The sequence below is a fragment of the Microcaecilia unicolor genome, chromosome 3, assembly GCF_901765095.1.
Source record: "Microcaecilia unicolor chromosome 3, aMicUni1.1, whole genome shotgun sequence".
Taxonomy (NCBI): domain Eukaryota; kingdom Metazoa; phylum Chordata; class Amphibia; order Gymnophiona; family Siphonopidae; genus Microcaecilia; species Microcaecilia unicolor.
Genome location: NC_044033.1, coordinates 386,206,976 through 386,233,937, shown reverse-complemented (window position 1 = coordinate 386,233,937; position 26,962 = coordinate 386,206,976). Strand labels below are relative to the sequence as shown.

The 26,962-nt window shown below is 41.6% G+C and overlaps 1 protein-coding gene across 1 annotated transcript in view; it reads left to right on the top strand.

Annotated features, from left to right (window-relative positions):
- EPHX2 (epoxide hydrolase 2) overlaps positions 1–22,089 on the top strand; it is a 189,902-nt gene extending 167,813 nt beyond the window's left edge. The window contains exons 18-19 of the mRNA XM_030198674.1: positions 891–949; positions 20,144–22,089. Coding sequence (XP_030054534.1) covers positions 891–949; positions 20,144–20,225 — 141 coding nt within the window. The 3' untranslated portion in view covers positions 20,226–22,089. The remainder of the gene's footprint in view (positions 1–890; positions 950–20,143) is intronic.
- Positions 22,090–26,962: the final 4,873 nt, after the last annotated feature.

The following is a 26,962-nucleotide window of genomic DNA, read 5'->3' as shown; positions in this document are numbered from 1 at the left end:
GCTGGTCTTTCTGCTTCAAGACACGTGAAATTTGACTTGGATTGGCATCATATTCTTTAGCAATAGATGCTTGACTTTGTTTGTTTTCTAATTTTTTAAGAACTTCTATTCGTTCGGCCAGTGTTAAAGTCTTACAGTTGCATGATGATGACTCCAGTGTACACTCTAACAACATCCTTTCGCTTATTCTGCCTGTGGCAGCTAAAGGGGCAGTAAATTTGAAATCTCGGTTGTCATGCGCCAGTCAGCTTCCATATTCCGTGCGTGCTCTTATGCGGAGTCTTCCCTGCAGAGGAGCGGTCTTAAACCATGCATGTAAGCGAATCTTGCACTTATCAGTGGTGCAGTAAACCGAAGTTTGTCCCCATAGAAATTGATGGCACCAAAAACGGGACCGAAGTACGGCATGCAGTTAAACAGAGCATGTGCTTATCCGACATGCACTTAAATGGAGTGCACTGTATTAAGTAAATAATGTATTGTCGTGAAGATGATTGTAGTGCTAAAAGAACGTTAAAATTCATAAACTGTGTAATGTCATTGATCAGATATCAAATTTTACTTACTGATGCAAGAGACTTTGGGAATGTGTATGAGACCATTTTGTATTTCAAATACAAAATACCATATGTAATTTGTGAAAGCATGAGAAGCCTCATAGTGTGGTGAACATTAGGCATGCTCAGGATAGATGTGAGAAGAAGGTTTTGGCATCAGGTGGAAAAGGACAATAGTGGAATTTGGGTAAACATATATATCAAGATGAATCTAAGCTGAAAAGAATAAGCCATTTTAGTCTATCTGTTGTCATTTACTATGTTACCGATAGCAAATACATGCATACTATTATTCATTTGGCTGAAAATAAGATTTTTTTTCTATTTCTTTAGATTCCACACCTCAAACGGGGCCATATTGAAGAATGTGGGCACTGGACTCCAATGGAAAGGTAATGCTGTTGCTCTAGCATTGTAAATCATTTCTCACAGAATGTTCATGAACAGGATTTATCTACTTGGTTCTTCTAAGAAAATAAGCAGGTTGACAAAATGTTGATGGCTCCAGCATTTCTATTTGGCATGTGGAAGCAGTTTTGAAACTGGAGGAATAAAGGACCTTGTTTACTCAAGAGTATTAATGTATCAGTGAGCACTACAAATAAGAACTTTATTTAAAAAAGACTTACCATAGATTGAAATAAATGCCACAGTGTGATGAGCCTTGGAAAAATTACTATACCTCAAGATCCCTGGTGTTTTCTCCTGGTGCTGCCCAAATCCTACACCACAAAGTTGATTTCTCCCGCCCGCCCTGCTCCTGAAATTGGGATATGACTGCTGAGAGGTAATATGATAGAGGTCTACAAAATCCTGAGTGACATTGAACAGGTAAAAGTACATTGTTTTGTTTTTTTTTTTTTTTTACTCTTTCAAATGTACAAAGACTAGGGGACACTCAATGAAATAACATAGGAATACTTTTAAAATAAATAGGAGGGAATATTTTTTTAATCAGCAAATAGTTAACTTCTGGAACTCATTACTAGAGGATATAGTAACACCGGTGGCATATCTGGGTTTAAAAAAATGTTTGGACAAGTTTCTGGAGGAAAAGTCCATAATCTGCTATTGAGATAGATATGGGGAAAGCTACTGCATGCTGGGATCAGTAGCATGGAATGTTGCTACTATTTGGGTTTCTGCCAAGTACTTATGACCTGGATTGGCCACTTCTGAAAGCAGGATATTAGGCTAAATTGATTGGTGTGACCCAGTATGGCTGTTATGTTCTAATTAAGAGAGGCTAACAAACTGGGTAATGCAAAAATAAGGGGTGATTTCAATTACCCTGATATTAACTGGATAAATGTAACATTAGGGCATGCTAGGGAGGTAAAGTTCCTAAATTATGGAGCAGCTGATTCAGGAACCAACAAGAAGGGTAGCAATTCTAGACCTAGTCTTTGGTGGAACGCATGATCTGGTTCCACTTGATAACAGTGATCATAACATACATTAACATTTAACTTTCAAAAAGAAGACCAATGAGAACAGTCAAAAAAATCTTAGAGGAGCAGCTGGAAAGGTCAAAAATTTACATCGGGCATGGATGTTCAAAAATACCATTCTGGAAGCCCAGACCAGATATATTCCACATACTAAAAAAAAAAAAAAATGGTGGAAAAGCTGCCAAACATCCAGCATGAGTTAAAAAGTGAGCTGAAGGAAGCTATTAGAGGTAAAAGAACATTCTTCAGAACAGGAAGAAGGATCTGACTGATGATAATAGGAAGCAGCATAAGGAATGCGAATCACTAATAATGAAGATAAAGAGAGACTTTGAAAAGAAGATTGTGTTGGAGGCAAAAACACATAAAAGCCTTTTTAGGTATATTAGAAGCAAGAAGCCGGTAAGTGTCAGTTGGACCACTAGATTACCTGAGGAGTAAAAGGGGCATTCAGAGAAGATGAGACCACAGCAGAGCAACTAAGGGGTACTTTTACTAAGCTGTTCATAGCCATATGGCAGGGAGTCCTTACTGCCACCCATTGAGATGGCGATTAGGGCTTCCGTGCTAACCTGGCGGTAACCAGGCAGCACACGGCGATGCCCGATTTGCTGGTGGGTTATTGCTGCGCAAGCCATTTCCAGGGATTTTCTATTTTCCCCTGGAAATGGTGCATGCTTGGGGCGGGACTACCACCGGTGGCCATGTTGGGCCCCGGCGGAAGTCCCAGAAAAGTGAGCAGTAATCCCTATCAACCCACTCATTACTTTACCTCACCCATTTCTATTCTTCTATCACCTTCTCCCACTACTCCAACCAGTTACACCTAATCACACTGACCACCCTTCAACATCTTCTGTCCTTCTGTGACTGTTCTCTTGTGCTTGACTGCTTAAATATTTTAAATTTAAATGCTTTACTTTTTGTCTATTAGATTGTAAGCTCTTTGAGCAGGGACTGTCTTTCTTCTGTGTTTGTACAGCGCTGCGTACACTTTGTAGCGCTCTAGAAATGTTAAATAGTAGTAGTAGTAGTATATAAAGGGCCCCTAAATGAATTCTTTGGTCTTCACTGAAGAAGTTGTGAGGGATATACCAGTTCCAGAAATGGTATTCAATCATTATGAATCATAGGAATGGAAATGGGGCAATTTGGTAAATTAAAGAATAGCAAATAACCTGGACCAAATGGTAAACATCCCTGAGTAGTGCTAGAACTAAAAAATGAACTTGCACAGCTTTTGTTAGTAATATGTAATTTATCTTTAAAATCAAGCATGGAACCGAAAGATTGGAAGGTGGCCAATTTTTAAAGTGTTCCAGAGGTGACCTGGGAAATTATAGACCAGTGAGCCTGACGTTGGTGCAGGGCAGAATGATAGAAGGTATTATAACGAACAAAGTTACTGAGTACATACATAGACATGAATTAATGAGAGAGTCAGCTGGTGTGGTCCCTGGTGTGGCTCAGAGGAGTGTGGGTTATCATCCTCTTGGTCTAGCAGTTGTTGCTGCTGTGTGTCCTGTGGCTGGGGCTGTCTTCTCTGCTACGCCAAGTTATGCAGCAGGCCATGAAGATCTTGTCAACCTTTTTTGGTCTGTAGAGCAGTTCCCCTCCAGAACAGTCAAGACATCTAAATCTCTTTTTGAACTGGCCAAAGGTCCGTTTGATGATGGTGCCAGGGTTCTTATGGCTCTTGTTATATTGCTCCTCTGCGTCATTTTGAGGGTGAACAATGGGAGGCGTGAGCCAGGGTTCCTGGGGGCAGCCTCTGTCACCTGTGGTGAGAACAGGAATCACAGACATGGGTGTGTATTGGCTAGTATGAGGACCTTGTGAAGTTTGGGTCATGGGTGTGGGTTCTGGGGCCATTTTGAAGAAAAGTGGTGACATTTGGAGGGGGGATTTGGGCAAGGGGGTTAGAAATCCCTGTACTGCTTACCTAGGCGCCAACCACTGGCGATCTCCCCTTGGTGAAGCCTGCACTAGGTTCCCGAATGCTGGAGTATATAGGCAGACCCCGGGTACAGAGCACATATGTCCACAATTTTCCCCAGGAAATACAACTGACATGCATGTTCAGATTTTCTATTCCTATAAGTGTCCTCATATGATGGGGGGAGGGGGGGTCTGAGTGTGTGACGTGTGTGCAGTCAATAAGGTCTATGACTGAGGGGAATCAGGCTGTGGCATGCAACTGAGCCATGTTGTTCTGGAGGGCCTGAGGTGGTAGTTGGGAAGATAACTGTGAGGTATGAGTGAGGAAGATATTGAGGAACTGGGCAAGACAGTTGGAGAAGGTGGGCTGGGTGATGCCTGCATTGACTGCTAGCACTGATTGAAAAGTACTGGTGGCGTGGAAAGTGAGGGATGCTGTGACTTTAAGGTGGGCTGGCACTGGATTATTCCTGCATATCCTGGCCTGGAGGAGAAGTTGTAGCTGCTGACAGAAATGCTGTATGGCAGCCCTATCAAAGCAGTATCTAGTAAAGCATTCCTGGCTAGTGAGGCCCAGGAAGTGAGTCCTGGGCCTGTATACTCTGATAGGGGTATCTCCTCCTGGGCCTCCCCTCCAGACTCTCATCCACATCCAGCAAAGCGTCGGCCACAATAGCATTCAGTGCATCCATTGAATGATGTGCACATGTCCCCAGCACAGGTGTAACCCACTAACTCCAGTAACACCACTGTGCATACCTAGTGAGACCTAGCACCAGCAGAGAGCATAGCTCTCACTCTCCCAACAGCAGCACACAGCACAGTGACAAACTGGGACTGGACAAACAGAGCAATAATGAAAGGCAGAAGACAATCAGGTAGGGAGATAGAATGTAGAGAGTTGCACGGGGACAAACATTTCACCCATATCCACCTGTACTCGTTAAGATCTATTCCATCCCCACCCATCCCCTCAATTAATTTCTTCCATCTCCACCCATACCTGTAGGAGTCAACGATATTATTTATTCGCTTGCAGCCCTCTGTTCTCTCCCAACCCAAACAGCCTCCTGTGGGTTTTTTTTATGGTATTCAGTATTCAAAATATTAACTAAAGAGCTAAAGAGCATAAATAATAGAAACTTCACATCTGTAAATGCTCTCACTATATTGTGATGGGTAGTGGACTTAGTAACCTTAAATATAATTTTAAACAAAGGAAACCTCTCAAATCCAGGGTGCCTACAAAGATGGTCTCCCCTTTAATGGATGGGGTAGGTCGTCCACCTGAGTGGATGAACACTAAATCCCACAAAGTCAAAAATGTAAACAAGAGAAGTGGGAAGTGGATCAATAACTCCAGGAGACTGTGACAGTAGTGATGTATGATAAATAAACTTTAATGTAGACTCGACACAGTACTGTGTTTTGGCCACAGGCCTGCCTAAGAAGTCTAAAAAAACATTTAAAAGAATATATAAATACATAAATAAAGAATATGCGTATCACAGACAACATACATATAGTGTTCATGTGGTCAAAAAGACATCAAAATTGTACTCAAAATATACGTACAAGTGTAAATGAATCAATAGTCACAGCAATAATATTTCAAAAATGGAGCTTAAAATATTCTAGAACTTAAAATCTAAGGAGGATGAAACAAGATTATCAAAACACAGGAACAAGAGTCACATGCAAAATGGACATACATCTATAAAAATTATTAAAGAGGAATTATAGAACTCATATATACTTATATGAAAGTTTTGTGCTCTTAAAAAAGGGGTGGTGGTTGATCTTTTCCATAATAGAAAAGAAATGACATTAAAAGAACCTTAAAAAAAGGACGTATTTATCACCATAGGCATAATGTAGCAAGGGTAACCTGTAGAACGGCTTTTTAAAAATGGATAGTGTGAAGCCAGCACGACGTGATTGTTAAGAGCGCCATGAATCTTTCCAATTGTGTGACAAATAGACATACAGTAATAAAAATTACATAACTCTTATATTCACATATGAAAGTTTTATACATTTTTAAAAAAGGGGTGGTTGATCCTTTCTATATTGGAAGGAATAACATTAAAAGAGCCCTAAAAAAGGACGTATTGAATACCATAGAAATGAACCGCCTTATGCAGATTCTGAAATTTAGTGTTCTGGGAGTAATATCCCTTAATCGGTGTTTGCCAAGCATATATCAAAGGGTACGTGAAGTATCCCAGACTGAAAGCTATTATAAACGGTTTCATAAGGTGTTAAATTATGTGCAAGGTTGTTCTTTTTCCGTGTATACAGTCCTGATAAAACTGGACTACAAGGAAGATGAAAAGTCCGTAAGTATAAGTTTCACAGACCAATAAGAAAGAGCTGTATATTCACATAATGTGGTGGAGATAAAAGCCCTCAGTATACAACAAATAAAGTAAATGTGGACCTAGCGAGAGCAGCACCTTCTGTGGATTTTCTGTAAAAAGCCGGGGTTGTAATTTTGGCAAGTACTACACAATCCCAGGCAACAGTCCTCATTTTTTAATTTAAATATATGTGATATCGAGTAAGCTGTCAAAAACATAAAATAAAAAATGTACCCACCGAATAAACAGTATGCAGATTATGGAAGCCAAAGAGAACGAAGTCTTATTAATTATAAATTTATGCAGCCGTTGAGACCGTACCCAAGAGACAACTATATTTCTTTTTATAAGTGCCAGATTTCTTTATAAATGAATTTCAAGAAGAGCTTACCTTAAAAAAGAACTTTTGCGATGTAAAGACGGTAAAGCGCTTAGTGTATCATCCTGCATCAATAATGAGCAAAAGGTGTGTACAAAGTACAGCAGCGGTTAAATAGTTTCATTTGGCGCCAAAAAACAGATGGAACTGAGGTCATCTATTGTAAATGAGATGATGTCAGAAGGGCTTCGTCATAGAACTGGAATGAAAATGGACGACCATACTATTAAAATAACATGTTGCAAGCCACAGAAATCTCAGTCTATTTGAAACCCAGTGTAATAGTCATAGTTGCACAAACATCATTGCCATATGTTTCAGGAAAGCAGCGTGTTGCTTCTTAATACTAAGGTTATATGTCTATCTGCAATGCGGTTCATTTTGGCTATAGGGAAATAAACTAATCATTCCGAACGGTTTTAATAGGGAGATACTGAATGTGTGAATAATAAGTATGGTACTATTGAGTATGAACTTGTAAGAAAAAAATGAAGCAAAAATAAAGCAAAAGTAATAATAGAATAAAATAGTCAAACACATTTAAACAGGTCCACAGTAAAGCGATTGCATGATTCCCCAATAATACTAAACGGCTCACTCTTAGGTTTAAAAAGTGTCTTCATATAAAAATGGGGTCATGGGTACTGTTACCTTTGAAAACCTTATAAAGAACAAACAAACATAATGTAATAATAGTGTTCCAGTGTATATCTTATTCAATTTAAAAAAACAAGATATAGACCACACTCCTTCAGTCATTGTGTCAAATAGAACATTACATGATAATATCATTTGAGGGAGCATGGGGCTTTCATAAAAAGACTGTAAAATCTATGTCATTGTTGAGGCCCATAGGTGTAAGCAGTGCTTTTTTTGTAGAAAAAATGGTGCCGGTACTCGTGGGCGGATTCACCACATATGACTCCACCCCTGTTATAGCCACACTCACATTTGCCACACCCCTTATACCAGCCATAGCGCATATAAACAGACATCATTGAAAATATTATACTAGTATAGGAGAAAAAAATAACATGATTTTTTTTTCATTATAAATAATTTCTGTAAGCTGTTACAGCTCCAGTATACCCAGTGCAAAATAAGACAGCAGATGTAAATTCTCAAATTGGACATATTCCAGACACTAAAATGAAAATAAAATGATTTTTCCTACCTTTGTTGTCTGGTGACTTTGTTTTTCTGATCATGCTGGCACAGTATCTGATTCTGTTGCTATCTGTCCTCTTAACTCAGTTTCCAGGGCTTCCTTTCCATTTATTTCTTTACTTTCCTCCTTTCGTCTTCATTTCTTGCCCTACATCCGTAAGTAAAAGCTGGGTCCTCCGCAGACTTGACTGTCCAGTGGATCCAGCTTCTGCCTATTTTCTACATCCATGTGCAGTTTTTCTCCTCTCTTCCTTTTCCCTCATCTCATCTCCTTCCTCACTCTTTCCTCGCCTCCATCCATGTCCAGCATTTCTTCTCTCTCCCTTCCCTCTCCTCCATCCACCCATGTCTAGCAGCCCTCCTCTCCCCTGCCCTCCATCCACCCATGTCCAGCGACCCTCCTGTCCCCCCTGCCATCAGCCCATGTCCAGCAACCCCCCCTGTCCCCCTGCCATCCACCCATGTCCAGTGACCCCCCGTTACCCCTGCCATCCACCCATGTCCAGCGACCCTCCTGTCCCCCCTGCCATCCACCCATGTCCAGCAACCCCCCCTGTCCCCCCCTACCATCCACCCATGTCCAGCGACCCTCCTGTCCCCTCTGCCCTCCCCTGCCATCCACCCATGTCCAGCGACCCCCCTGCCATCCACCCATGTCCAGCAACCCCCCGTCCCCCCTGCCCTCCACCCATATCCAGCGACTATCCTAATTTCCCTGCTCCCCCTCTCTCCAGCCACCCATACCCATCTGAGCCCCCCTCCCTGACCCAGTCTGTCCCGCATCTGCAATCTTTCCTGGACCCCACTTCCCCTCCAGTTATCCCATCTCTTTCTGCCCCTTTCATCCACCCACCTTGCAGCATAATATCCCTCCCGTTCCACTTTGCTTGCTGTGCGCTAATAAACAAGCATGGCAGAAGCGCAGGACCGTGGCTCTCTGCCTGCCGCTACTGCTTCTTGTGCGAGGTTAACTTGCGGGTCGGCACAGGAAGCAGTAGCAGCAGGCAGAGAGCCACGGTCCTGCGCTTCTGCCATGCTTGTTTATTAGCGCACAGCAAGCAAAGTGGAACGGGAGGGATATTATGCTGCAAGGTGGGTTGATGAAATGGGATAACTGGAGGGGCAGTGGGGTCCGGGAAAGATTGCGGATGCGGGACAGAGGAAGTGCAGGACTCCCCGGGAGGGAGTGGTCGCCAGGGGAGGGAGAAAAAAAAGTGCCGGTACGCCGTACCGTCGCCTACCGGCATAAAAAAAGCACTGGGTGTAAGTGTCTGCAGATCGAAAATGAGTCTCTGTTCTTCTCTCAACAAAAGACTATATTGCCTCTTCTTTTGTTTACTTTAAAGACTTTGAGAACCAAGAACGCCAGATCTGAAATATTGTGATTTGCCTTTATCCAGTGGTCCACCAAGGACCTGTCAATTCTCCTGTTAATACAACTTCTGTGCTGTATTATCCTAGTCTTAATTGCTCTTATGGTTTTGCCTATGTATAACATAGGACATGGGCACTGGATGCAGTAGATCACACATGACTTATTGCAATCTGAGGTGTGATTTAAGTGCTATCTTTTTGAAGTCCTTGGGTGTACGAATGTGGGCATGTCCATCGAATGGCTACATACACTGCACGTTCCACAGCGGCGGTGACCTAGATTGGTCTGACTATCTTCAAATTCTGGCAAAAAAGAAGGTACAAGATGTTCTTTAAGATTCTTATCTCTCGAGTAGGCCACTACAAGTCTCTTGTCTTTAAAACACTCAAGACCATTCAAAATGTGCCAAATGGCATCTTATGGTTTTCTGTATATCTTTTTCAAGATGAGTACCTGAGTGTGCACACAATATCTGACACTACCCGATGGTCAACAGGTTGTAATAGAGCGGATCTGTCCTTAAATAATGCTTTCCTGTATCCATCCTGTATACATCTTGTTGGGTAACCTCTATTGATGAATCTTTTACTAAGGGTGTCTGCTTGTGTGTTAAAATCCTCAAAATCAGAGCAAATTCTGCGCAGCCGAAGGAATTGGCTCAGGGGTAAATTCTTTTTAAGGGAGGGATTGTGATGGCTTGTGTAGTGTAAGAAAACATTCCTGCCCGTCAGTTTAAGGTAGATCGTGGTTTTGAAAAAATATGGGTCCTTTAAGAATTCTCAGGTGAAGAAAATATACAGAGTCTCTACTGAATTCCATCTTAAATTTTAAATTCGGATCTCTGGAATTGAGCCAAGTGTAAAATGAATTGAGTGACTCCAAATCACCTTGCCAGAGGATAAATATATCATCTATATATCTTCTATAGATCTTGATGTTTTGCGAGAAGATACTGGATTCCAGTTGTTCGTGTTCGAAAATGGCAACGTATAGATTGGCGATATCGGGGGCCATGGTTGACCCCATGGCCGTGCGTTTGATCTGCTGTTAGAATATGTCCTGAAACAAAAAATAATTTTTGGTAAGTGCAAAGGTGGCGCAAGTTAATATGAGGTGATTAGGAATTCTCCTGTGGGTGGTCCGTTTTTGAAGTGTATTCTCTATGTTCCTGAGTGCTTCAAACTGGAGAAATTCGTGTAGAGAGACTCTATATCGAGAGTGACCATTATTGTGTCTGATAGAGGGCCATCATATTCCTGTAAGATATTGATCATATTTGTCGTATCACGTACATATGAAGAGATCTGCAGGATAAAAGGCCTGAGGAAAAAAATCAACAAATATAGAAAGTGGCTCCAAAATGGAACCATTCCCAGATACCAGGTGGATTATCTAAAGATTTATGTATTTTTGGCAGCATGTATACAGTGGGGGAAATAAGTATTTGATCCCTTGCTGATTTTGTAAGTTTGCCCACTGACAAAGACATGAGCAGCCCATAATTGAAGGGTAGGTTATTGGTAACAGTGAGAGATAGCACATCACAAATTAAATCCGGAAAATCACATTGTGGAAAGTATATGAATTTATTTGCATTCTGCAGAGGGAAATAAGTATTTGATCCCCCACCAACCAGTAAGAGATCTGGCCCCTACAGACCAGGTAGATGCTCCAAATCAACTCGTTACCTGCATGACAGACAGCTGTCGGCAATGGTCACCTGTATGAAAGACACCTGTCCACAGACTCAGTGAATCAGTCAGACTCTAACCTCTACAAAATGGCCAAGAGCAAGGAGCTGTCTAAGGATGTCAGGGACAAGATCATACACCTGCACAAGGCTGGAATGGGCTACAAAACCATCAGTAAGACGCTGGGCGAGAAGGAGACAACTGTTGGTGCCATAGTAAGAAAATGGAAGAAGTACAAAATGACTGTCAATCGACAAAGATCTGGGGCTCCACGCAAAATCTCACCTCGTGGGGTATCCTTGATCATGAGGAAGGTTAGAAATCAGCCTACAACTACAAGGGGGGAACTTGTCAATGATCTCAAGGCAGCTGGGACCACTGTCACCACGAAAACCATTGGTAACACATTACGACATAACGGATTGCAATCCTGCAGTGCCCGCAAGGTCCCCCTGCTCCGGAAGGCACATGTGACGGCCCGTCTGAAGTTTGCCAGTGAACACCTGGATGATGCCGAGAGTGATTGGGAGAAGGTGCTGTGGTCAGATGAGACAAAAATTGAGCTCTTTGGCATGAACTCAACTCGCCGTGTTTGGAGGAAGAGAAATGCTGCCTATGACCCAAAGAACACCGTCCCCACTGTCAAGCATGGAGGTGGAAATGTTATGTTTTGGGGGTGTTTCTCTGCTAAGGGCACAGGACTACTTCACCGCATCAATGGGAGAATGGATGGGGCCATGTACCGTACAATTCTGAGTGACAACCTCCTTCCCTCCGCCAGGGCCTTAAAAATGGGTCGTGGCTGGGTCTTCCAGCACGACAATGACCCAAAACATACAGCCAAGGCAACAAAGGAGTGGCTCAGGAAGAAGCACATTAGGGTCATGGAGTGGCCTAGCCAGTCACCAGACCTTAATCCCATTGAAAACTTATGGAGGGAGCTGAAGCTGCGAGTTGCCAAGCGACAGCCCAGAACTCTTAATGATTTAGAGATGATCTGCAAAGAGGAGTGGACCAAAATTCCTCCTGACATGTGTGCAAACCTCATCATCAACTACAGAAGACGTCTGACCGCTGTGCTTGCCAACAAGGGTTTTGCCACCAAGTATTAGGTCTTGTTTGCCAGAGGGATTAAATACTTATTTCCCTCTGCAGAATGCAAATAAATTCATATACTTTCCACAATGTGATTTTCCGGATTTAATTTGTGATGTGCTATCTCTCACTGTTACCAATAACCTACCCTTCAATTATGGGCTGCTCATGTCTTTGTCAGTGGGCAAACTTACAAAATCAGCAAGGGATCAAATACTTATTTCCCCCACTGTATTGTGGGGATGACTGGATGTTTAACCTGGAGGAATTCTTTCTCCTTTTTGGTTAGGAAGCCCATGCGTGAAGAAATATCTATCAGTTCCTGGATATCTTCTTGTATGTCAGTTGTGGGATCTTTATCAAGGGGGATGTAAAATTCTAGATCTGTAAGTTGTCTTTCCACTTCTTTAATGTAATCTTCACAATTCATAACCACGATTCTTCCTCCCTTGTCCGCTGGTTTGTTAACGATTCCTCGATTCTTGCTCAAATGTTGTATAGCTTCTTGTTCAATTCTTGAAGTGTTGTAATACTGTAGCCTTTTCCAGATGTAGTAAGTCCCTCCAGATGTAGTAAGTCCCTCCAGATGTAGTAAGCATTCAACACGAGTTGAATGCTTGAATCAGTGGGTTGGTGGGGCCAGGTGGGATCCAAGAAGATGGTCTTTTAACTGTTGAAATATCTGTAGATGTAGTTGAAGTTTTTGAACAGGCATGGATAATCTGTCATTTGTGATTGAACTTAAAAAGATCAACCCTGGTTTGGAAGGCGTTATATTTGACTGTGTGGACAAAGGATAAACCTGTATGTAAAACATCAATTTCTTGTTCTGTAAGTATAGTGTCTGATAGATTGAAAATAGGGATTCTTATCTCCGATGATTGTAATGGTATAGTGTGGTCTCTCTTGGTTGTTGTAGTGAAACCTCTCCATGTTGTATTGGTAATTCTGTGGTCCTTTGTAGGTGCCTCTGCCTCTCCTTCTCTGAGGAAATCCCTCCCTGATCTGGTATTCCCTCTCCCAGGGGGGATGCTATATCCCTCTGGAGAAGGAATTCGTCCATGATTTCTTGGTCTCGAAATTCCTTTTCCATAGTCTTTCTAAAAAAAAAAAACCTGTGTTATCATGTTCAAGGTTATCTGTCGATTGGCGTCCTTTGTCTGGTGGTGAACATGGTTCTTTACTTCTAATTCTTGGTGGTAATTGTTGATTCGGTATACCAATAGGGCTGCAAAACGGTGATGTGTATCGAACTCCAGAGTCACTCCTGATCCTCTTACGTCTTTGTTCGATTGGGGTCACCTGTTTCGAGGGACCTGGAGCTACCGGTGAGAGCTCTCCATTGTTCCTATGGGTAGGTAATCTGTCTGATATATTGCGAATGGGAGGACTCTCTTTGGGTCTAGAGTGATATATTCTGGCCTTGGAGAATGGCTAGACATTGCCTTTCTTGTAATCCATTTCGTCTCGGTGAAATTTACGGGTCTTAGTTTCTTTAATTTCATTTTTAAATTTGACCATCTTATGGTTGACATCCTTAGATACCTTGTCGAAATTCTGATCAAGTGAACGTGCACTTCTAATCTTGTTGTCTAAGGGTTCTTGTAATGTGGCACTTTTTTGTTTCGAGGTCTCTGCTAATAAAATCATGAGGTCTAAGCTGCATTTATTTAAGATGCAGCAACATATATCTAAAAAAACTTGATCTAAGAACATAGTTGGTGCTTTAATAATTCTCAGACCCCCAGGGATACTCTTAGCTTTACAGTAATTCAGCATAGTGTTAATGGGATCATCATCATGGGTTTCATAGAAGCCACCAAAATCAACCACAGTGTAAGAACCCCCAAAATGAAGAAAAAACACTAGCAAAAAAATGGAGGGTTCTATTTACTATACAAAAGGTCCACTATCCATAACCATATATTAAAAAAAAACTGGAGAAATTTCACCATAATTAAAGAAACGGGTGCACCACAAGTAAATGTAAAGAAACTGTTACTTAGCTTAACCCCAGAACCACGACAGACTTATTTCGTGATCAGACCCAGGAGAGCACCAAGGGTGGCCACCCATTGTTATAGCCCCGACAGAGGGATCCCCTGTTTTGATCCTGCCTCAGGGGGGAGTTCAGTGTATTATTCACCAGTCTTGAAAGTGAAGCAAATGACAGAAAATGGCTGCCGGATATAAAAGACGCCTCAGTTACTGGAGCCACACTTCTAGTGGTACCACTGTTCCTAGAAAGCACTCACAGACCCAACACACAAGCCACCAGGATTCTTGTTCAGTCCAGACAGGCAGTTGCAACAAACTAAATTGTCTTAAAAATATTGAACAGTGAAACATAAAAAGTGCAATCAGCAAACAATAACAGGTAACTGAAATATGGATCAATTATAACACTAACTAAACATGTGTTTACTTTCTAAAAAGCACATGCGAAGATCAGGACATATAGCTGCTCACAAGTTATTAAATGTTACTGTTTACAGGGCCTTAGCAAAGAGATCTGGCTCTCTCTTCTCCTGGTTTAAGACTGGGGAAAAAGCCAGTACAATCCAAATGAAACGAGCTTCTGGGCCAATCAGAGCCCAGAACAACAAGTTTGAAAATAGCTAGTTACATCACTGCAGGCATTTCCTTTGTGTGTTAACTAAAGAAGGAAAGGTCAGTTCTTTGTAACAGCTTAAAACGTAACATGCACCTCCTGCTGGCCAAACTAGAGAAGTACACTTCAAGAATGAATTAAGGCAGTTTTATAGGCTTAAAGCACACTGTTCTGTCACACCTCCCTCTTCAAGAGAGAGACCCTGGAATGTGGCCTGTACAGACCGCTGATCAGGTCTTGATAGTCCAGTGTCAGAGTGTTTCTGGCTGCTCTTCCTTTCTGGAGAGGCCGTCAGCACTACCATGTTAATTGCCCTTCTGGTGCTTATAACAGAAGCTTTTACAACACTTAGTACATGCTAACAGTTTTAATCCTGCATGCTTCATTTTGTGAATAGTGAGTAGTATCTTCTGACAAATGTTTTTACCACATTCAGCAAATGTGAATGATTTTACTCCTGTGTGGTTTCTCTGGTGCTTTGTTAGCTGAGATTTATGAATAAAGCCTTTTCTACATTTAGTGCATGTAAATGGTTTCATTCCTGAATGAATTCTGTGCTGCTTTGACAATAATTTCCTGCAACTAAAACCTTTCACACACTCCATACTTGAAACTGGTCTCTCTCTCCTGGGTGAAATTTTATATTTCTTCTGGAGCTTTCTTCCTGGTTGAAGCTACTGTCATAACCAGGGCATGAAGATATTCTATTGGTGTTTTTCTGATATTCTGTAATGTTTGCTTTATTGGTAAAGCTTTTCCCATATTCTGTACTTGCACATATTCCATTTTCTTTATTACTTTTCAGATTCTGCATTAGCTGTTCTTCATACTGAAATTTTTCTCATACTTAGAGCATGTGAAATGGGTCTCTTTTATACATGTTTCCTGTGGTTCTTCTAGTTCTCACATTTGACTGTACATTTAGATGGTCTCTCTTCAGTGTTAGATTCCTCTGGTAATGTCTCTGCTAGGAGGTCAGGTATGGGTTCACTAACCTGACACTTCTGGTGGGCTATACACAGCAAGTACTATGGCTATGTGATTTACATAGGCCTTTAACATATTTACATGAAAGGTACGCTGTTTTCTGTCTTGAGAGTCCATAGATATCAACATAGTTTGTATCATTCAGGCGCCTTATGACCTTGTAAGATCCCACCCAATTAGCTTGAAGTTGATTGACATACTGGGACTAAAGCAAGTACCTGCTTGCCCTCATAAAACTCTCTATTTCAGGCCTTACGATCATACCAGGTCTTTTGCTTAGTCTGGGCTGCCTGCAAGTTATCTCTGACAAAGCCATAAGTTATTCTAATCTCTGCCACATATTAACTACAAATTCAGTTACCGGGGTGTCAGTGGTATCAACTTCCCCTCCCAATGTTCTCTTAATAGGTCAAGGGGCCCTCTCACTCTCCAGCCATAAAGCAACTCAAATGGAGATGGGTAAAGGTTTCAGGAGAGCTTGGGGTAATCTTGGGTCTTACTCACTCATTGGCATGCATCACAGGTTCAGCAATAGTTTGCTATTACTCAAGATACTCCTGGCCAATAGAAGTTCTGGGTCAATCTAGTGCATGTGCGTGTCATCCCTTGATATCCTGCTAGTGGAATGTCGTGTGCAATCTGTAGAAGTTGTTGTCTGTATGACCTGGGCTGCATGCCTGGGCTGCATGCCTGCTGTCCAGGGCCTATTAGGATCAACAGGATCAGTCTCTCTGTATAAGCGCTCTTTCCATAGGATATGATCTTTACAAGTCTCACTGCTTCCAGGTCAGGGTTAGAGCACTGTGCTTCCTGAAAAGCATGTCTCTGTCCTAAATCAGTATCCATATCTGGAAGGATCTCTACTGGTGACTCTGACAAATCTGGGTCAACACTCTGATCGATAGGTGTGTCAGTTAAGTCAGGCTGTTCCATATTTACGGCCCTGGTCACCTCTGAGAACTGGTGCTGCTGGAAGCACTGGAACACCTCCTGCTGCTTGGTCAGCTGGTTCCACCTGGACTGGCTCAGGATCTGGAACTGGAGAGGTGATATCTGCTGCTTCTGCTTGTTGGGCCGCCCTGGCCTGACTATGGGTCACCATAGCAGAAATGCTGACTCCACTCGTGATATCTGCTGCTTCTGCTTGTTGGGCTGCCCTGGCCTGACTATGGGTCACCATAGCAGAAATGCTGACTCCACTCTCAAGGGTAATGTTCATTGGTCCCATGTCTGTCCCACACAACATTTGTACCGGCATGTTTTTCATTATTCCTACTTCCCTGTATCCAGGCGTGGTACCCCAATCCAGGAATACTCAAGCAATGGGTACAGTCTTTCTGGATCCATTGGCTAGCACTACCTCTGCAGTGCACCCTGGAAGAATAGCATCTTCCTGCACTAGCTCAAGTCGTAACAAAGTCATGCTAGAGCTAGTGTCTACAAGTCTAGCCACCTGGATCTGATTCACAGGTACTGGGGTGCTGTAGTGTTGTGGAAACCCATCTGCTTCCTTGCATGATGAATGGCCAGTAACTTTTTGTACTTCGGCAACTGTGTGGATCTCCTTCATGGTACTGGTGCCACCCACAAAAGCAGCCAGCCTTGGTGCAGGAACTGGAATGCTCTTTAGTGCAGGCTTGGGATTATCTGGGCAATCCGCTTTGAAATTTCCTGTGCGCCTACACTGGTAACAAGGACATTCATACGTAAAGTCATTAGGTTTTTGGGGGACACTGGAGGGTTTGCTGGCAGTCTCTGAGGTTGCAGGAATATTTGCCTTAGGACCCTGGCTGCCCTTAGATCCTGGCTGCTGCGGATAAGGATGGCTTGTCTTTGCTAACCAGGGATGGTTAGCCATAAAGATGTCAACCAACTCATCCGCTTTCTCTGGAATATGGGACTGATGATCTTGAACATGTTACCTCACCTTTGCACGACAATGCTGAAGAAACTGCTGCAGGACCATCAGGTTCTGGCAGTCCTCCAGGGTTTTAACTTCAGCTCCACTGAGCCACCGCTAGTGCTGGTATCTTAGCTGAATCACAAACTCGCATGTGAGTATCATCCGGCCCTTTTTGCAAAGTCCGGAACTTTAGTCTATAGGTCTCGGGGGTAATGGCATAATGGTTCAACAAAATTTTGCTCATCTCCTGAAACTGGGAGCACGTTTCTGTAGACAGTCATTGGAATGCCTCAAGTGCTCTACCAGTGAGCTTTCCTCCCAGATAGCACACCCAGTCTTTCTGAGGAACCTCATTGAGGTGGCAAATTATTTGAAAGGCAGGCAGATATCCATCTATGTCACCTCTGATATCAAACTGCGAAAACAAGTTGGGCCCGATCAGGGATGTGGATCCTGCCTCGGACCTCGGCGCAGGGATTGGGCGGGAGCTTTGGATATGAGCCATTTCCATCTCCAGCTTCATTTTCTACAGCTGGACTTCCCATTCCTCTCACCGCTGTCGCTCTTCCTGTTCCTCTCACCGCTGTCACTCTTCCCATTTTGCCGTTGTCACTCTTCGTGTGCCTCTCACTGGAAGCTGCTTTTGGTCTAGCCGCTGTTGCTCTAGCATGTAGATCTGCCTACAAGGGGTCTGCTCTCTCTCCCTAGGAGAACTCTGCACAGGCTGGTCCTTCAGCTCCTCATCACTGAGGCCATCTGTTTGCTCTTGTGCTAGGTCAAGCATCTCCAGTGTCTTCTGGCCGCTGTCAGTTGCCATCAGCACACTGCTAATATCCTAACACTACCCAGAAAACAAAACAAAAAAACTAAACAGGAAAGGGACCCTGTTACTTGTTCACTGTGCTCTGTGTCTGGAGCTTACAGATAGGGATGGTGACCCTCACTTCCTTCACTGAGTCTGACACCCTCAAAGGGTGGCGGTAAGCGTCTCCCCCACAAAAAAAAAATAATGGTCACGATGCAAGTGGTTCACTTACCATACAGCCATTTCTTTTCCAGAACAGACAGCTTTTTAACCGCTGTGGTAAAAGGGGGCCTTAGTGTGCATCAGAAAAACACGCCGACACTAGTGCAGTCTCCCTTTTGCCGTAGCTTAGTAAAAGGTACCCCTGTGTTTTTATGGTGGTAAGCTATCCTGTTGCACAAAGCAGCCCCACACCATATGTGCACTACCATGGCTGACAGGATGAATTCTTATTTTTGATGTCAGTGTTTGGCTTTCACTGAAGAAAAGTTCAGTTTACTGAACTTTTCAACTTTTCAGAAGTTTTGTGGGTCATCCAGATGCTCTTTGACAAGCCCAAGGCTAGCAGAACATTGGCTTCTTCCTTTCCTGTTCCAATTCAAATTTTTTATGATGGTTGACTCATGAACCCACACATCAGCCACAGCTAGAAAGATCTGTAGATCCTTAAGATGTTAGTCTGGGTCTTTTCTCACTGTGTTGGTGATTTTCTGGTTTGCTGTGTTGGGGGTGGGGATGATACTGGCAGATCCATTTGCTCCTAGATAGTTTTTCTAGTCTTCAGCTTTTTTATATTTGTAGTTTCTGACAGTGGATGGATGGATGGATGGAACCCAAAATGTTTGTTTAGAAATAGTCTTGTAATTCTGTCCTTCATATGAACATGACCTACTCTTTTTTGTAGATGGATCCTTTGAAATTTCTTTTTATTATAGCATGGCAAGTTCTCAATAACATCAAAACGCAAAACCTTTTGGACTGGATGCCCAGACCATGCCCTGCAGATTTACTTTGCAGAATGTTTATTTGTTACCCAATTATTTAGGCATCTGATTTCAATTAACCAATTAATTGTGCTAAAAGTCCAGGGATTCATATAATATTTTACCACTGATTCTGAATTACTTATTCTAACTTTTGTACACTGTTTCAATTAACATGAAATTGTTTTTGTTTTTACCTTTTTTTATTGCATAAGGAAAATCTTAGTTTTTAACTAGATGTATTATGCTAAGAACTTATAATTCTTCTTATACTTGGAGTTCACAAACATTTTCTCAGCACTGTACTGTCTTTCAGAATCCCTTCTCATGTGATACTTCATTGAGTATGTGTCTTGGTGACTTTTTTTTTTTTTGACTGAATTTACAAATTATTTCATTTTGTGAATAAAAAGGGCAAGAATTAGACCAGACTTGTTGCTCAGCTTTCAGGAGTCTGAGTCTCTTGTCCAGCAGGATCAGCTGAGGTCATGCACACTACTGAAGTGTGATGACCCTTGCCAGCAAAAGCATCAAGGGTTAGTTTGAGAGATTACCTGCTAACACCCCCCCCCCCCCCCCCCCCCCCCCCATGGTCAGTTGCTACACAAGTTAGGACCCTTACTTAGCCACACTATAGGCGCACAAGTGTTTTTAGAGCACACTAAAAATTAGTGTACATTAAATGCTAGACACCCCCATAGGAATATATGGGTGTCTCTAGTGTTTAGCGTGCGCTAAAAATGCTAGCGCACCTTAGTAAGCAGGGCCCTTAGACTTCTCAAGTGGAAGGAATAATGAAGAAAAAAATATTACTGAGCTTAACCATATTATTCTCTTACAGGCCAGCAGCACTCAACGGAATTCTTATCAACTGGTTGCAAGAGGTTCACAGCAGTTCATCATCCTCCTGTTCCAAGTTATAAATGGTTTTGGATCATCAGCTTTTAAGACTCACAATTATTCTGGCTAATTTGGCAAATACTTTTCTTTCTAGTAGGATTTCTCAAACCCTTTCCTTTCAGCATTCTTTACATAAATGGTCATAGATTTTTAGTTAGGTTTCCCTTTTAGTTTTTAGTTGGCAGAGCAGTCTCCTTTTTCAAACCTAAACCAGTTAGTGGTGAGAGAATGCAAATTGGTACAATCTCAATAATACTGAATGAATTTAGCCTGGTTATTGTTGCAGTATTTTCAGTTGTTATCCATATCATCCTTACAAACTCAGAACACCATTTATCCATTCTGAAATCATTGGTAAATATGAAAAAACGCCAATTTTCAGTGAAACTTGAAAGCTCTGTGCAAGCACATTCAAAACTAAACTGACAAATGCCAAAGTTATGATGCCATCCTTATTTGAATCTTATATGCATTTATTTTAAATATGTTCTACATGAACTAAATATATCGAAGTTCAACTTTATTTGATATACCATCAGTTAAAGGGTCATCTAAGCGGTTCATAAAAGCTTTTAAAAAAGGGGAGAAAAAAAGGGGAGAGACATGGAACAAATCATATCCAAAAACATAGATAAAATGAGAAAGATGGAAGGATATGTATGCCTGGAGAGGAGGAATTTTAAAGAAGGTGCGTTAGCTAACCGTGTAGGCGCCTGTAGGGATATTGTAGGCACGTACATGGTTAACACGCATACATAGTTAACGTGCGTTAAAACGCTAATGTGCCTCTAACGCAGCTTAGTAAACAGGGCCCCCAGTCAGTTACTAGCAGAGGAAAGTTGTAGGTAGCAGCATACTTGAAAGGGATACTTTTGGCACAGATCAGTTTTCAACCAATCTGTGCTCAGATTGGTCTCTACTAGAGTAAATCATTGATCAAAGGCAATTCTATACACTGAATTACTGAACAAGAGAGTAGAATATAGAGAAACTTCTGTGCAGAAAAATTGGTCAGTGCAGGTGTGATTTGAAGTCTGACTTTGGGCTCCTTTTGCAAAGGTGTGCTAGTGCTTTTAGCGTGTTCTAAACGTGTAGACACCATAGGAATATTATGGGTAGCTATACATTTAGCACGCGCTAAAAATGCTAACTCACTTTTGTAAGAGACCCCCTTTGTTTGCTAATGAGGTTGCTTGGGGTTTGATGCCTTTGTCCAATATTTTCTTCTTCCTAACACTGGGAAGGAAGCTATATGAACGAAGAAATGTTCATTGGCATTTGTAAATAGTTGTTGGTCCCAATAACTTTTCACCTAAGCACCATCGTGTGCCTTAAAACAGTTTGTTCTGATTTATTCACTGTGAATAATGAAGATCAGGTCTCTCTTGCAGTGCCATAGCTATTGACAAACTGCATTACTGCCAAGAATATTAAATTTTACTTCCTGGACATCATAAATGTTTTATATTTAGCACAGCAGAATCCTAGTAATGAACATTTAAACAATTGGGGATTAGTACTTATCATACTCTTTGGATTCCTACTAGTGTTTAGTTAATATGAAAGCAGTCTGAAAACTTTCTGAATGATAAATAGTGGTATGTTTGTAAATTTATGGTGCTAGCTAATTTTTGAAATAAGTTAAAAATATAAGAATATTAAGTTTAACGGTATAATAAACAATATGGGGATTATTTTCATGCTGTGAATAGTATTCCATAAATGGTGCCTACTTCTTATGGCTCTTCTGTCATAGTTTAATATTTGATTTGGGAAAAGTTTTTTTTTTAGCTTCAATGACATACAAGAACAAAATATCCTGTGTCAGTAAAATTTTAAACTTTTTAAAATAAGTTTTGTTAATAATCAATAAATTTTTCATGGGAATTAGTGTTAAATATTTATATTTGTTTTGATATTGTATATTGATTGAATTGCTGTTTACAAAGGATGCTGAACATTACACAGGCGTTTAATTCTTCTGGTTTTAAGATATGCAGCCCATGTTTTTCAACCTGGTTTTCCAACAAAGGAAACATATTTCATCCCCATTAGCTCTCAGGCTTTATGAGCAGAGCCTTCAGGCTTTTTTTGTGTGTGTGTGTGTGTGCTTGTGTTATTTTTTAAAATTTGATTTACTTAATTTCTTTAGAAGTACATAAATATCACCCATGTGCTACAGAATTCATCTGCCCTTATTGCTGCAGCCACCAGATACACATCCACTTGTTCTATTTTGAGATTTGAACCTCAAGATTCCAACAATACGTATGGATTCTTTAGATTTCAAAAACACTGGATGCAAGAAAGTAGGGTGGGGGGGGGGGTGTCACATAATCTTTATATGGCCTTACTTTAGTGTTTATTGATTAGGATTTATTAAATGCGTTTATGAAGAAATTCATCCAAGGAGGTGTACAGCATGTACAGTTTAATATAACATTTACAATTTTGTTTACAGCACAACAATAGTAAAATGACCAAATAGAAGCATGTTTGCTGCAATGCAACCACAGTGTATTTCAGTGTTTTGAAACATCTTTTCCTCCGCCCGTTAAGATCCTTCCACCCTCATTTCATGCATTGGAACAGTTTAGAATATGTGAAGGATGACCACTTCAAAGGGCTGACTCACTTTCTCCTTCCGTTAAAGCCTGCCCTTTTCAAGAAAGCTGGGGGATGATTGGTTTTTTTTGGCATTCGTGCCATCACTCTGGGAGGCCTCCATGGATTTCTGGCCTTTTTCGTCCCCTCTTGCGTCCTCTGCCTTATCAGGATAAATTACCATGAATACTGCAGTCAAAAATCCAAAGAATGATAGCGATGGCAGATTGATACCTAGTAATAGGACTAACCTGATACAGTATCAGTGCTGTTATTTGATTGTCCTACAGCACTGTAGGACAATCAAATAACAGAAATATGATGTCGGTACAGTACAAATAGTACAATAATAGCATAGAAAAATATTTAAATAACATAGATATGCTACTCAAGATATCCACACAATACCAGTGAAACACCTAAAAGTCATATTAGAACATACAGATAGCATATATATCATGTTAATGCTACTGGTACAACACAAACATGATATGTAGTCAAGGGGGATAGCTGAGATATATAAAGATGAAACGGTAGCACAAAGTCATTTGAGATAAATAGAAGGGTAGTGCTTTTTTCTTTACACCACTTTAGTTTTGTGTGTAAATATTTAATCTTAATTTCAGTCATTTCAGGGATTATTAAAGAAAAAAAAATTTGCGTGTAAAATCTGATTGAAAAAAGGATTTTATAAAATTGTGCAGCCACCTACCTGCACTGAAAAGAGTACGTAGGTGTTTCCAGGGGAGTAGGTTGGGTGAAGTTGCAATGTACAGTCCCCTGGATTCTATATTTGGCCGATTTGCATATGCAACTTATTTGATTAATATGTCAGTCAGTGCCAGCAATTGTCTGCTAACAACCAGTTATTGGTATTAATTGGGAGTTACACGCACATCGTATTTTATATTGCTATGTGTTGAATTCATATTGTGTGTAATTTCAAGGAGGCATGGACAGGGGTGTTTCTGGGGTATTTACAGTGGTTTAATGGGTTATAAAATTACCTCACAGGGTACACACATATGTTTACATCTTCAGAGCAGATGTAAATTTGTGTGAGCTTTTGCGTGCTTTTGGGTTCTTATTTTATAAAAGCACTTGTGTTTTCTTTATTATGTATATTACTATCCAAACAATCCTACTCCCAAACTTTCTGCACCAAACTATTTGAATTTCTTTTTTTAAAGGACAGTCATATATGTAGCAAAAACCTATCCACATTATTGCTCCTTCAGTCTAATCATCATTCTAAATTTTTCTCTATAGTTTGTCTTTACAATTAATTGGTCATCAAAAATACTTACGATTATGCTTATTATAGACATTATCCCCCAAATTCTATATATTGTGCCTAGATTTCCGTATGGAAATGCAAGCATATTCCATAACTTAATTGGTTAACAAGCCATTCAGCGCTGTTGAATATTAGCATTATTTAAAACTTGCGTGCAGAACTCTCTAAGCACATTCTGTAACGTGGTGCACGTAAGTTGTAATGTGCATTCTCAAAAAGGGGTGTGGAATGGGTGCATCGGGCATTCTTACAGTTTACGTGCAGTGTTGTAGAATATACCTGCTCTGCCCCTAATTTAGGTGTTTTGGATTTACACCAGTTACTACTTGGCATAATTCCTCATGAGTAAATATAGTCACACAGATGGCCATCAGCATAAACTATAAACTATGTAGAAATTTTGTAGAATACATTTAGGTGAAAATGATTTCCAGGCTCCATATATAGAATCTCCCCCTATATGGGCAATCAGTAAGTTAATAAGTCAGACACCTTGGTTTACTTATTCTTCAGAGAACACAATTTTTTCCATTCTCCAGCATTCACTGTCCAGACAAAAGAAATGTTTAATCCCCAAATAGGCACCTAGGTTGTCTTTATAAAATAGGCATGTTTATCAAAGGTTTTAAGCATTTTGCTATAGAATTACTCTCCAAATGTCCCTTATAGAAAGCCAAAGCTGCTGCCTTGTTAAAAACCATGATAATCTAAATGCCCTCAGGCCCTTGTAGGAGACGTAAATCTAGCTCTGACCTGATGAAACATGGAGGAAACAGTCCTATGATATGAAAAGATTTATCCTCTAATCACAAGCATACAAGTTGATTCTCGCATGTGGGTTGTTATCCACAGTGTCCGGTGCGGAACATTTTTTCAGCATGCTGTTTCTTTAAGAGCTATCGACAGTGCCCCCACTGCACATGTGCGAGTGCCTTCCCACCTGCCACAAGAACACAGAATCATCAGTTTTTTCATCCACAGTGAGGAGAGAATTTGTTGGTTGCGGCTCCTCACAGCATCTGAGTGCATATATACTTTTTCTTTTTGAACTTTGTGCCTTCCCTGTAAGCATTTTTGCCCTGTTTTGCCCTATCCACCTTCAGAATATTTTTTCCTTTCCTAACCTTAAAGTTTTAGATAATTTTGTCAGGCTCACACAGCTACCTTAGGCCTGAGCATCAGCCTGGATGTTTTGCCTTAATTTTTTCAGTGATTTTGCTCCTTTTTATGTCACCATCTAGTCATTTGATTTGGCCACGGCTGTTTTCCCTTCCATGTTCTGTTCTTGGTGCAATTGGACCCTCGCTAAGGCTGACACCCATTCCTGGTGTATCCAGTGTTTGGGGCTAGACCACAATTCTACCAACTGTATTCTTTGAGTATGCAAAAAAGAACACATCCAGAGAGACTCAAAAGGGGGAAAAAATTTGGGGTCTCGTCTGAATAGTCAACATCGGCCCTTGCACCGACATCGGGTGCATCAGTTCCCATGGCTGCTAGACCCATTTTTGGGAGTGGATGTGCATCGAGCAGGTCTCCACCTGCCTCAAAGCTGACCACTGTGTTGAGCCGTCCTGCTTCACAAGACGTTGCATGATGTTCAGGTGAAAAACTGGGAGTACCCTTTGTCGGTCCATGTCCTCCCCAAGAAGATTGATACCATGTGTCGGATCCAAAGTTCCCCTGGTTTGATAAGCTGCAGTTGCCTCATCATTCTCTGGTGGTGTAATCCACACTCAAATGGGCTAGAAGTTCCAGAGACTGCTTCAGTGCTCCCAGGCAGAGAAGCTCGAACTCCTTTGGGCAGAAAATGTATCGGACCTCTGTGCTCATATCCATATATAGTCATACCAGCTCTACCCGAGCCTCTAGTTGCAGAACCTGGTGCACAGTATAACTGATTTGGTGTATTTTCTCCCACTGGAGTAGGCCGAATCTGTTTGCCAGCTGGCCAAGTAGCAGCTGTGTCATAAATTCCTGGCCAGAGGCGCTTACAATACTTTCAATGTGGTATCCAGGATTTTTGCCCAAAATGTAGTGATGCGCAGACTCTCATTGCTGCGTGTCTCTGACTTGGTCCAGCAGAGGTTGGCGGATGACACATTCCCTGGGAATAACCTCTTTGGGTGAAGTCATGGACCACATCAAAAACACACTGAGAACCATCGACACACCCAGTGCACCCTCCTCTTCCCAGTAGGTTTTTCAGCAAGTCAAATAGGGGTCCATATTGCTCACAGATGCATAGGTGCACTCCTCGCTCTCCTCAGCAGGCACAGACCCAGCGCGCTCATTTTCATCAACAGTGTGCGCCTAAGGCCCAGTCAAAACAAGAGGACAGCTTTTTGACTAGCTCCAGCAGAGTATAGCTGCCATACCAGTAACCATCCCGGATGACCTACTGGTGGAAGGGAGGCTAAGTTTTTTCCAAAAGAGGTGGCTCCTTGTAACCTCTGACTTGGGGGTGGGGGGGGGGGGGTTCTTCAAATAGTCCATCTCAGTTACGCCTTACATTGGCATCAAAGACCATCAAATTACCCTCCAAGAGCATCTTAATTCTGCTCTTCCCACAAGGAAGTACTTGCAGAGGATCTCTCCACCCTTCTTAAGGCCCATATGGTCGAGCCTGTTCTACCAGGGGAATAAGGGAATGGATTCTGTTCCAGATATTTCCTTGTGCCAAAGAAGACAGAGGGATGTGTCCCATCCTAGACTTATGGGACTTGAACAAATTCCTGATCAAAGAAAAGTTCAGGATGGTTTCCCTGGGCACCCTTCTCCCAATAATTTAGCTCAGGATTGGCTATGCTTTCTGGACTTAAAGGATTCCTTCACCCATATATTGATACTTCCAGGTCA